The sequence below is a fragment of the Macaca mulatta genome, chromosome 3, assembly GCF_049350105.2.
Source record: "Macaca mulatta isolate MMU2019108-1 chromosome 3, T2T-MMU8v2.0, whole genome shotgun sequence".
Classification (NCBI taxonomy): Eukaryota; Metazoa; Chordata; class Mammalia; order Primates; family Cercopithecidae; genus Macaca; species Macaca mulatta.
In genome coordinates, this window is record NC_133408.1 from 142,649,035 (window position 1) to 142,662,679 (window position 13,645).

Genomic DNA, 13,645 nt, shown 5'->3' on the forward strand with positions numbered 1-13,645 from the left:
AAGTGAGCAATTTCTGTCCCTTTTAAGGGCTTATAACTCTAAGGGGGTGCATGTGAGAGGGTCACGATTGATTGAGCAAGCAGGGGGTACGTGACTGGGGGCTGCATGCACCGGTAATTAGATCAGAACAAAACAAGATAGGGATTTTCACAGTGCATTTCTATACAATGTCTGTAATCTATAGATAACATAACCGATTAGGTCAGGGGTCGATCTTTAACTACCAGGCCCAGGGTGCAGCGCCAGGCTGTCTGCCTGTGGATTTCATTTCTGCCTTTTAGTTTTTACTTCTTTCTTTGGAGGCAGAAATTGGGCATAAGATGATATGAGGAGTGGTCTCCTCCCTTACCTAAAGATGATCAAAATGATTTTATACAAATGCTGCTATAATAAAATGTCATTCCCCACCCCTCTACTTTTTTTCAGTAAGTCATCTTATACATTAAATAAATTTCCATTTCTGATTTATGTGCATTCCAAAATCAGGTCCTGATACATCCAAATTCTTCACTGATCCTCGCAAAACACTGTCAAGCTAGACCCGAAAGAGAACTGTCACAAACAGTAAGTAGAGAATGCGAGAATTATGTTGGAAGCTGGTTGGAAGCTAGGACCCTGATTAACAGCTGTAGATGGTGTGAAGCACGAGCCCTGAAGAGGTATAAACACTGGTGAATGTGGAAACACCATTTTTGTTTCTTTTTGTTTTTGTTTTGAGTGGGGTTCACACTGGGAATCCACCTGTCCATGAGAAAGGGCCCTTCCTGCTAAGCTAGTATGTCAAGGACCATAAAATAAAGAATGAAATTAGGATTTGGGTGTAGTATTTGGGATGAAGCCAGAATAAAATATAGGAAATAATATGAGGCCACTGAGGGAGGAGGTGGTGCCCAAAAGAAGCCCCGTGATTTGGGTTTGCAGGTTAAAATGAGCTCACCTAGAGAACTAGATCACCAGCAAAAGAGGAAATCAGTGGAGGATTTTAGACCCTGATCCCATCAGTTTGCATTTAGATAGTCATATTCTACAAAGAGAAAAATAAAGTGAAAAGAAATATACACACGTCCTTAGTGAGATACTACTTTTTCCTCTTAATATACCATTTCCTTTCATGCTGAGTTGAATATGTTTTCATTTCTTCTATCAAAGTTTAGCAAATAACCACCTTATTTGATATTTGCACAAACTCCCAAAGCATGGAAGATGGTATATAACAAATAATATTAGGCACTTTTTTTTTCTGAGATGGGAGTCTTGCTCTGTTGTCCAGGCTGGAGTGTAGTGGTCCAATCTCAGCTAGCTGCAACCTATGTCTCCCAGGTTCAAGCAATTCTCCTGCCTCAACCTCCCGAGTAGCTGGCATTACAGGTGCTCACCACCATGCCTGGCTAATTTTTGTATTTTTAGTAGAGACAAGGTTTCACCATGTTGGTCAGGCTGGTCTTGAACTCCTGACTTCAAGTGATCCACCCACCTCACCCTCCCAAAGTGCTGGGATTACAGGCGTAAGCCCCACACTCAGCCACATATTTTTAAAGCACATGCTACATGCCAGACACTGTGCTAAGAGCTTCACATATTCCACTTCTAATTCTCACAAAATCCCTCTGAGGTAGGTAATACTGTCTGCCTTTTATAGATGAGGAATCAAGGTGGAGAGCTGCGGTAACTTGGACAAAATCACACAGCTGGAAAGTGGCAGGGCCAGGATTGAGATCTGCCTAAGCCCTTTCTGCTATGCAGGGCTGCACAGCATTGTAAAAGTTACCCTTGTCTGTGGCTGTCTGGCACCAGAACTTCCAGAACTAAACCCCAAAGAGGAGCAGGTACCAGGAAAGTGGGGGAGCACTCATGAGGGCAGTTGGCAGGAGAAAGTCTTTTGTCCAAGACATTTAGATCTGTATTTATATAAGAAAACAAAGAGAATGGGAAGCCGGAAGAACTGCCAGAGCTAATGCTTCAGTAAATAACTCTGGATTGTGAGGTTCTATTTTTATTTTATTTATTTTATTTATTTATTTATTTATTTTTGAGACAGAGTTTCGCTCTGTCATCCAGTCTGGAATGCAGTGGTGCAATCTTGGCTCACTGTAGCCTTCGCCCCCCCGGGTTCAAGCGATTCTCCTGCCTCAGCCTCCCAAGTAGCTGGGATTACGGGCGCCCGCTACCACACCCAGATAATGTTTGTATTTTTAGTAGAGATGGGGGTTTTGCCATGTTGGCCAGGCTGGTCTCGAACTCTTGACTTCAGGTGTTCTGCTCACCTCAGCCTTCCAAAGTTCTGGGATTATAGGCGTAAGCCACTGAGCCTGGACTGGATTGTGAGGTTCTAACCACTCTGCCCAGTGGTTTGGGTCAGAGGTGGGGACTTAGAGACATTACTTCTTCATGCAAATCCCTACATTGTTCACTATGAGGCATGAAAGCCAGCTATTACATTTCAAACGTTACCAGAGAGATGTAACAAGTTCATTTATTTACAAATTCATTTATTATTGTTCATGAGCATCAGAGTGGAATTTTAAGGACATAGGAGCTGAAAGAGCCAAGATTTGATGATGGAAAAAGCCTGGTGTGACAAGAGAATCATATTGGAGGCAAGAGGATTCTGGAATGAAATGAGATGAAACCTGATTCAGAGAAAGGGCCCAAGTTGTTCCTGGTATAATTTTTAGAGGCTAGTTAGGGATTTTATTGGTTGATTTTTATATTCAATTTAATCCCCAGGGATGTATTTGGAAATAAAGCTCCTGAACACATCAAAACAGAAATTAATCCAGGACATCCAAAAGTAAGTCAGTAGGCATTCCTAACATCTCTCAGGGTCAAGACCAAAGTGGATTTTCAAACCTTAAGATTTGCCCCCTTTTCTACATCGGAGTTAAACTTTTTCAGGGAAGTGTAGTTGATTCATGATGGAATGAACAATTAGACACTTCCTCTTCCACCAATTTCTTACTTGACAGTTACTCTAGTAACTTGTCTTTGGATGTCTCTTTTTTACGACAGACAATACAAGTTCATAAGGTTACAAAAATCATTATATTTTATGGTAGTAAAAATTACTACTGTCCTGAGATATACATATTTGAATGTATGTATCACTTGGGTATTTGGATAAAATAAGTTAAAAACAAAACAAAACAACCTTTCCTAGTCGTAAGATTCTCTGATTTTTCTGAAGTAAACAAGATTTACTATAAACAGAGTCCTCCTGAGTCGTGAGTTGGCTGTGACCTAATGCCTAGTTACCTGAAAAAGATATTCAACTTTAAGCAGCACTGCTTTTCATTCATTCACCATTCCATCCTCTGGAGCCTATACCCTGGATCAATTCATGTCTGTTTCTGAGAAATCTTGAGTCTCCTGCTCCGGCAAATTGGCAAATCGAAGGAATTCAGTAATGAGGATCTGTTTTTTTTATGAGTCGGAGTCTCCCTGTCACCCAGGCAGGAGTGCAATGGCACCATCTTGGCTCACCACAACCTCTGCCTCCCGGGTTCAAGTGATTCTCCTGCCTCAGTCTCCCCGGTAGCTGGGATTACAGGCACCCGCCAACACGCCCGGCTAAATTTTATATTTTTAGTAGAGACAGAGTTTCACCATGTTGGCCAAGCTGGTCTCAAACTCCTGACCTCAAATGATCCGCCCACCTCAGCTTCCCAAAGTGCTGGGATTATAGGACCACCATGCCTGGCCAATAATGAGGATCTACTTGTCTAAATTCTGTAAGTCTGTGCCCTCATCTGCCTTTTAAGGATTTCTTTTTTTTTGACACGGAGTCTCACACTGTCGCCCAGGCTGGAGTGCAGTGGCGCTATCTCGGCTCACTACAACCTCTACCTCCCGGGTTCAAGCAATTCTCCTGCCTCAGTTTCCGGAGTAGCTGGGACTATAGGCACCCGCCACCACGCACAGCTAATTTTTTGTATTTTTAGTAGAGACAGGGTTTCACCGTGTTAGCCAGGATGGTCTCCATCTCTTGACCTCGTGATCCGCCTGCCTCGGCCTCCCAAAGTGCTGGGATTACAGGTATGAGCCACCACGCCCAGCCTTTTTTTTTTTTTTTTTTTGACACAGTCTTGCTGTGTCACCCAAGCTGAAATGCGGTGGCATGATCTTGGCACACTGTAACCTCCACCTCACGGGTTCAAGCAATTCTCATGTCTCAGCCGCCCAAGTAGCTGGAACCACAGTCGCACGTCACCACACCTGGCTAATTTTTGTATTTTTAGTAAAGACAAGTTTTCGTCATGTTGGCCAGGCTGGGCTCAAACTCCTGGCCTCAAGTGATCCACGTGCCTTGGCACCGTGCCCTGCCTTAAATATTTTAAGATAACATTCTACATTTAATTTTCTAAAATTTTACTGGTATAAGGATTACAACTGTTGTGTTCAGTCAGCCAAACAGCCCAAAAGAGCAGCCAATATTTATCTTCAATCCAACTGTCAGAAAACCAATCTTCCCAGAAATGTGTGTAATTCTCCACACACCAATAGATGAACTGATCTTAGCTGGGGTAGGGGGTGGGGGTGGGGCAGGAGAAACAACAGAAAAACTAAAACATCTCTGAAAAAAAAATTCTTTTATTTCAGTTTCAAGGGTACATGTATTAGGCTTGTTATATAGGTAAACTCATGTCACGGGGGTTTGTTGTATAGATTATTTAGTCACCCAGGTATTAAGCCTAGTATGTGTTAGTTATTTTTGCTGATCCTCCCCCTCCTCCACCCTCCACCCTCCAGTAAGCCCCAGTGTCCATCATTCCCCTCTATGTGTCCATGTGTTAAGAATGGTTTTTATCTTTGATACACTCAAGTTTGCTGGAATTAAAATGGGTTTGATTAAACAATTTTCAGTAAATAATTTTCAGTAAATTAAAAATATTACCAAGTTAAGACAGACATTACCTTTGCTTCCTTAAAAAAGATCAAGGTCTACTCAGCCTTGAATGCTCAGTTGTTTCTGTGATGAAGATAATGGTACTAAGAAGTACACTTCCAGATAAATACTATGTGAAATATATTTTAGACACAAAATATTAAAAATTTAAACAAAGAAAATGTTTACAGGCTATCTTGACCTCAGATACATATATCAACATATATATCTTATGTATGGTGGTTAAAACCTCACAATCCAGGCTGGGCATGGTGGCTCACACCTGTAATCCCACCACTTCAGAAGGCTGAGGCAGGCAAATCACTTGACGTCAGGAGTTCAAGACCAGCCTGGCCAACATGGCGAAATCCCATCTCTACTAAAAGTCCAAAAATTAGCCAGGCATGCTGGTGCATACCTGTAATCCCAGCTACTCAGGAGATTGAGGCATGAGAATTGCTTGAACTGGGGAGGTGTGGTTGCAGTGAGCCAAGATTGCACCACAGTACTCCAGTCTGGGCGAACAAGCAAGTCTCTGCCTCAAAACAAAAACAAAAACAAAACAATAAGAAAACAACCTGGTTAAAAATGGGCCAAAGTCCTTAACAGACACCTCACCAGAAAGATAGAAGCATATGAGAAGATGCTCCATAACAAATGTCATCAGGGAAATGTAAGTTAAAACAGTAATGAGATACCCCCACACGCCTATTAGGATGGCCAAAATCCAGAACAGTGACAGCACCAAATGCTGATGAGGATATAGAGCAACAGGAATTCCCATTCATTGCTGATGAGAATGTGGAGCAACAGGAACACTCATTCATTGCTGATGAGAATGCAAAATGGTACAGCCAACTTTGGAAGACAGTTTGGCACTTTCTTACAAAACAGCACATACCCTTACCATACAATCCAGCAATCATGTTCCTTGGTATCTACCCAAAGGAGCTGAAAGCTTCTGTCTATACAAAAACCTGCACACAAATGTTTATAACAACTTTATTCATATTTGCTCAAACTTGGAAACAACCAAGATGTCTTTCAATAGGTGAGTTAATAAATTGGTGATACATTCAGACAATGGAATATTATTCAGCACTAAAAAAATGATCTATCAAGCCGTGAAAAGATATAAAAGAAATTTAAGGGCACACTAATAAGTGAAGGAAGCCCATCTGAAAAGGCTACATACTGTATGATTCCAACTATATGACATTCCAGAAAAGGCAAAACTATATAGACAATAAAAAGATTGGTGGTTGTCAGGAACTAGCAGGGTGAGGGGGGATGACCAGGCAGAGCACAGAGGATTCCTAAAGGAATGAAACTACTCAGCACAATATTATAATGGCGAACACAAATATCACTGTAAATTTGTCCAAAGTCATACCATATACAACACTAAGAGTGAACCCTATATAAAGTATGGACTTTGGGTGATAATGATGTGTAAATATAGCTTCACCAATTGTAACAAGTGTGTCATTCTTGTTGGTAATGTTGATAGTGGGGAGGCAATGTATGTGTCGGGGAAGGAGGTATATGGGAAATCTCTATACCTTTTGCTCAATTTTGCTGAGAACCTGAAATTTCTCTTAAGAATAAAGTTTATGGCTGGGCACAGTGGCTCACACATGTAATCCTAGCAGTTTAAGAGGCCAAGGCAGGTAGATCACCTGAGGTCAGGAGATCGAGAGCAGCCTGGCCAACATGGTGAAACCCCGTCTCTACTAGCAGAGGTCGCAGTGAGCCAAGATCAAGCCACTGCACTCCAGCCTGGGCAACAGAGCAAGACTCCATCTCTAAATAAATAAATAAATAAATAAATAAATAAATGTTAATTTAAAAAAAAAGAAGAAAAGAAAAGAAAGTTCTTAAGTCAATAACCTAACTTTTAACCTGAAGAAACTAGCAAAGAAGAGCAAACAAAACCCAAGTCAACCAGAATAATAAAGACTGAAGTGGACTGGATGCAGTGGCTCACACCTGTAATCCTAGCATTTTGGAAGGCTGAGGCAGGAGGATCTCTTGAGTTCAGGAGTTCAAGACCAGCCTGGGTAACACAGTCAGATCCCGTCTCTACAAAATTTTTTTTTTAATTAGCCAGGTGTGGCCACCTGTAGTCCTAGCTACTTAGGTGGGAGGTGAAAGGATCACTTAAGCCCAATAGGTTGAGGCTTCAGTAAGCTGTGATCATGCCAGTGTACTCCAGCCTGGGAAACAGAGTGAGACCCTCTCACCAAAAAAAAAAAAAAAAAATTGGAGTGGAGATAAGCAAAACAGAAAATAGAAAATAGAGAATTAACAAAAATAAGGTTTTTTTGAATATCCATATTTATAGTAGTATTATTTGTAATGCCTAAATGATTGAAGCAACTTTAGTGTCTATTATTGGAAGAATGGATAAACAAAATGTGGTATATACATAAAATGAAATATTATTTACCCTTAAAAAGGAAATTCTGACACATGCTAAAAGGAGTAAACCCTGATGATACTGTGCTAAGTGAAGTAAGCTAGGCACAAAAGAACAATTATTGTTTGATTCCACTTATATGAGGCACCTAGAGTCATCAAATCCATAGAGATGGAAAGTAGAATGGTGATTGCCAGGACTTAGGAGGAGGGAGAAAAGAGGATTTAGTACTTAATGGGTACAAACTATCAGTTTTGTGAGCTGAAAAAGTTCTGGAGATGCATCAGTGATGATGGTTGCACAAGAACGTGAATATACTTAATGCTACAGAACTGTACACATAAAAGTGGTTAAAATGGTAATTTTTATGTTATCTATTTTTTACAACAATGGAAAAAGAACCAAACAGTTGGTTGAAACAATCAACAAAATTTGCAAACCTTTACCTAGACTGACCAGGAAAACAAAAAGAAAGACTAATATTACTAAAATTAGAAATGAAAGTGGGTACATTAGTACTGACTTTACAGAAGTAAAAAGGATCATAAGAGAATATTATGAACTGTTGTACCCCAACAAATTAGATAAACTACATAGAACTGACAAATTCCTAGAAACACATGAACCACCAAAATTGACTCGAGAAGAAACAGAAAATCTAAATAGCACTATAATAAGTAAAAATACTAAATCAGCAATCAAAAAACCTCCAACAAGGCCAGGCTCATGCCTGTAATCTCAGCACTTTAGAAGACTGAGACAGGTGGATCACTTAAGGTCAGCAGTTCAAGACCAACCTGGCCAATGTGGCAAAACCCTGTCTCTACTCAAAATACAAAAATTAGCCAGGCATGATGGCACTTACCTGTAATCTCAGCTACTCAGGAGGTTGAGGCAGAAGAATCGCTTGAACCCGGAAGGCAGAGGTTCCAGTGAGCCAAGATTGCACCACTGCACTCCAGCCTGGGTGACAGAGCGAGAATCCATCTCAAAACAAACAAACAAACAAAAAACCTCCAAGAGAGAGCCTAGGGCCAGATGGCTTCATGGGCAAATTTTACCAAACATTTAATCCTCAAATCTTAAACCAAACATCAATCCTCAAACTCTTTCCAAAAAAATACCTCCTACCTCATTCGATGAAGCCAATATTATCCCGATAAGGAAGCCAAAGACACCACAAGAAGGAAAAACTACAGAGTAATATTCCTTTTAAATATAGATGCAAATATCCTTTTAAAAATATTAGCGGCCAGGCACAGTGGCTCAAGCCTGTAATCCCAGCACTTTAGGAGGCTGAGACAGGCGGATCACGAGGTCAGGAGATCAAGACCAACCTGGCTAACCTAGTGAAACCCCATCTCTACTAAAAAATACAAAAAAAAAAAACTAGCTGGGTGAGGTGGCGGGCGCCTTTAGTCCCAGCTACTCGGGAGGCTGAGGCAGGAGAATGGCATGAACCCAGGAGGCGGAGCTTGCAGTGAGCTGAGATCCGGCCACTGCACTCCAGCCTGGGCGACAGAGAGAGACTCCATCTCAAAAAAAAAAAATATATTAGCAAACAGAGTCCAGCAGCGTATTAAAAGGATTATACACCATGATGTACGAACAAACGAGACTGATCTCAGGAATTCAAGGGTGGTTCAACAGACAAAAAAAATCAATCAATGTGATATACATGATATTAATAGAAGGAAGGAGGGGAAAACCATTTCAGTTGACTCAGAAAAGGCATTTGACAAAATCCCATTACCCCTTTATAAGAACACTCAGCAAAGTAGGAATATATAGGAGCTTCCTCAATGAGCAATTGTGTAAGAAAAGAAACAAAAGGCAGAATGGGTATGAGCCTTCTCTTTGGGCTGATGAAAATGGTCTAGAATTAAATAGTGATGGTTGCTCAACATTGTTAATATAATAAAAACCACTGAGTTGTACTCTTTAAAATGGTTAAAAAGGTGAATTTTATGTTACATAAAATGTACCTCAATAAACAAAAGCTTCCAGATAAGCATGCCTTGCTATTTCTCAGAAACTCATTCCACTATTCAACTACCATTGCTATCATGAAAATCTTAGGTCAAACTGAAACCCTGAATGTTGCATCTTGAGTCCATTTCCTTCCTTCAGAAAATCTAGATTTATTTAATAGTATATTTTCTATGTATATTTCATATGTGTATATATGTGTGTATACACATATAGGGAAAGAGGGACAGACAAACAGAGAGACAAGGCGCGTTCCAAGATGGCCGAATAGGAACAGCTCTGGTCTGCAGCTCCCAATGTGATCAACACAGAGGACGGGTGATTTCTGCATTTCCAGCTGAGGTACCTGGTTCATCTCACTGGGACTGGTTGGTCAGTGGGTGCAGCCCACACAGGGCGAGCCAAAGCAGGGCAGGGCGTTGCCTCACCTGGGAAGTGCAACGGGTCGGGGGATTTCCCTTTCCTAGCCAAGGGAAGCTGTGACAGACTACCTGGAAAAACGGGGCACTCCTGCCCAAATACTGCACTTTAATATTCTTAAAATAATTTTCAACCCAGAATTTCATATCCAGCCAAACTAAGCTTCATAAGTGAAGGAGAAATAAGATCCTTTACAGACAAGCAAATGCTGAGAGATTTTGTCACCACCAAGCCTGCCTTACAAGAGCTCCTGAAGGAAGCACTAAACATGGAAAGAAACAACTGGTACCAGCCACTGCAAAAATATGCCAAATTGTAAAGACCGTCACTGAGATGAAGAAACTGCACCAATTAACAGGCAAAATAACCAGCAAATATCATAATGACAGGATCAAATTCACACATAACAATATTAACTTTAAATATAAATGGGCTAAATACCCCATTTAAAAAATACAGACTGGCAAATTGGATAAAGAGTCAAGACCCATCAGTGTGCTGTATTCAGGAGACCCATCTCACGTGAAAAGACGCACACAGGGTCAAAATAAAGGGATGGAGGAAAATCTACCAAGCAAATGGAAAGCAAAAAAAGCAGGGGTTGCAATCCTAGTCTCTGATAAAACAGACTTTAAACCAACAAAGATCAAAAGAGACAAAGAAGGCCATTACATAATGGTAAAGGGATCAATTCAACAAGAAGAGCTAACTATACTAAATATATATGCACCCAATACAGGAGCACCCAGACTCATAAAGCAAGTCCTTAGAGACCTACAAAGAGACTTAGACTCCCACACAATAATAATAGGAGACTTTAACACCCCACTGTCAATATTAGATAGATCAATGAGAGAGAAGGTTAACAAGGACATCCAGGACCTGAACTCAGCTGTGCAACAAGCAGACCTAATAGACAACTACAGAACTCTCCATCCTAAATCAACAGAATATACATTCTTCTCAGCACCACATCACACTTATTCTAAAATTGACCACATAATTGGAAGTAAAGCACTCCTCAGCAAATGTAAAAGAATAGAAATCACAAATTGTCTCTCAGACCACAGTAAAATCAAATTAGATCTCAGGATGAAGAAACTCACTCAAAATTGCACAACTACATGAAAACTGAACAACTTGTTCCTGAATGACTACTGGGTACATAACGAAATTAAGGCAGAAATAAACATGTTCTTTGAAACCAATGAGAACAAAGACACAGTGTACCAGAATCTCTGGGACACATTTAAAACAGTGTGTAGAAGGAAATTTATAGCACTAAATGCCCACAAAAGAAAGCTGGAAAGATCTAAAATTGACACCATAACATCACAATTAAAAGAACCAGAGAAGCAAGTGCAAACAAATTCAAATCCTAGCAGAAGGCAAGAAATAACTAAGATCAGAGCAGAACTGAAAGAGATAGACACACAAAAAACCCTTCAAAATGGAGTCTTGCTCTGTTGCCCAAGCTGGAGCACAGTGGTGCAATCTCAGCTCACTGCAAGCTCTGCCTCCTGGGTTCACATCATTCTCCTGCCTCAGCCTCCCAAGTAGCTGGGACTACAGGCGCCCGCCACCATGCCCAACTAATTTTTTTGTATTTTCAGTAGAAATGGGGTTTCATCGTGTTAGCCAGAATGGTCTTGATCTCCTGACCTTGTGATCCACCCACCTTGGCCTCCCAAAGTGCTGGGATTACAGGCATGAGCCACGACGCCCAGCCGGAGTTTGTTTTTTAAAAAGATCAACAGAATTGATAGACCGATAGCAAGACTAATAAAGAAGAAAAGAGAGAAGAATCAAATATACTCAATAAAAAATGATAAAGATGATATCACCAACTGATCCCACAGAAATACAAACTATCATCGGAGAATACTATAAACACCTCTATGCAAATAAACTAGAAAATCTAGAAGAAATCGATAAATTCCTGGACACATACACCCTCCCAAGACTAAACCAGGAAGAAGTTGAATCTCTGAATAGACCAATAACAGGATCTGAAATTGAGGCAATAATGAATAGCCTAACAACCAAAAAAAGTCCAGGACCAGGCAGATTCACAGCTGAATTCTACCAGAAGTACAAACAGGAGCTGGTACCATTCCTCCTGAAACTATTCCAATCAACAGAAAAAGAGAGAATCCTCCCCAACTCATTTTATGAGGCCAACATCATCCTGATACCAAACCTGGCAGAGACACAACAAAAAAAGAGAATTTTAGACCAATATCCCTGATGAACATCGATGCAAAAATCCTCAATAAAATAATGGCAAATCGAATCCAGCAGCACATCAAAATGCTTATCCACCATGATCAAGTTGGCTTCATCCATGGAATGCAAGGCTGGTTCAACATACGCAAATCAATAAACATAATCCATCACATAAACACAAGGCAAGGATGCCCTCTCTCACCACTCCTATTCAACAAGTATTGGAAGTTCTGGCCAGGGCAATCAGGCAAGAGAAAAAAAATAAAGGGTATTCAATGAGGAAAACAGGAAGTCAAATTGTCTCTGTTTGCAGATGACAAGATTGTATATTTAAAAAAAACCCATCATTGAAGCCCAAAGTCTCCTTAAGCTGATAAGCAACTTCAGCAGTCTCAGGATACAAAATCAATGTGCAAAAATCACAAGAATTTCTATACACCATTTACAAACAGAGAGCCAAATCATGAGTGAACTCCCATTCACAATTGCTGCAAAAGAGAATAAAATACCTCGGAATACAATTTACAAGAGATGTGAAGGACCTCTTCAATGAGAACTACAAACCACTGCTCAATGAAATAAGACGATGCAAACAAATGGAAGAACATTCCATGCTCATCGATAGGAAGAATCAATATCACAAAAATGCCCATACCGCCCAAGGTAATTTATAGATTCAATGCCATCCCCATCAAGCTACCAATGACTTTCTTCACAGAAGAAAAAACTACTTTAAAGTTCATATGGAACAAAAAAAGAGCCTGCATTGCCAAGACAATCCTAAACAAAAAGAACAAAGCTGGAGGCATCACACTACCTGACTTCAAACTATGCTACAAGGCTACAGTAACCAAAACAGCATGGTATTGGTACCAAAACAGATATATAGACCAATGGAACAGAACAGAGGCCTCAGAAATAACACCAGACATCTGCAAGCATCTGATCTTTGACAAACCTGACAAAAACAAGAAATGGGGAAAGGACTATTTAATAAATAATGTTGGGAAAACTGGCTAGCCATATGCAGAAAGCTGGAACTGGATCCCTTCCCTACACCTTATACAAAAATTAATTCAAGATGGATTAAAGACTTAAATGTCTAACCTAAAACCATAAAAACCCTAGAAGAAAACCTAGGCAATACCATTCAGGACACAGGCACAGGCAAGGACTTCATGACTAAAACACCAAAAGCAATGGCCACAAAAGCCAAAACAGAAACATGGACTCTAATTAAACTAAAGAGCTTCTGCACGGAAAAAGAAACTACCATCAGAGTGAACAGGCAACCTACAGAATGGAAGAAAAATTTTACAATTTACCCATCTGACAAAGGGCTAATATCCAGAATCTACAACGAACTCAAACAAATTTACAAGAAAACAACAACCCCATCAAAAAGTGGGCAAAGGATATGAACAGACACTTCTCAAAAGAAGACATCTATGCAGCCAACAGACACAAGAAAAAAAGTTCATCATCACTGGTCATCAGAGAAATGCAAATCAAAATGACAATGAGATACCATCTCATGCCAGTTAGAAAGGCAATCATTAAAAAGTCAGGAAACAACAGATGCTGGAGAAGATGTGGAGAAATAGGCATGCTTTTACTGTTGGTGGGAGTGTAAATTAGTTCAACCATTGTGGAAGACAGTGTGGTAATTCCTCAAGGATCTAGAACTAGAATTACCATTTGAACTCATT

General features: G+C 40.3%; 2 protein-coding genes across 3 annotated transcripts in view; one reads left to right on the plus strand and one right to left on the minus strand.

Moving 5' to 3' along the window:
* The window catches only part of FBXL13 (F-box and leucine rich repeat protein 13), a 272,579-nt gene that overhangs the window by 143,404 nt on the left and 115,530 nt on the right, over positions 1-13,645 (minus strand). The gene's annotated exons all lie outside the window — the stretch shown is intronic.
* The window catches only part of LRRC17 (leucine rich repeat containing 17), a 57,094-nt gene that overhangs the window by 40,475 nt on the left and 2,974 nt on the right, over positions 1-13,645 (plus strand). Inside the window, exon 4 of one of the 2 annotated variants that reach the window (XM_015134565.3) lies at positions 487-564. The exons of the other annotated variant lie outside the window; for it this stretch is intronic. Coding sequence (XP_014990051.3) covers positions 487-539 — 53 coding nt within the window. The 3' untranslated portion in view covers positions 540-564. The remainder of the gene's footprint in view (positions 1-486; positions 565-13,645) is intronic. 2 annotated transcript variants of the gene reach the window in all.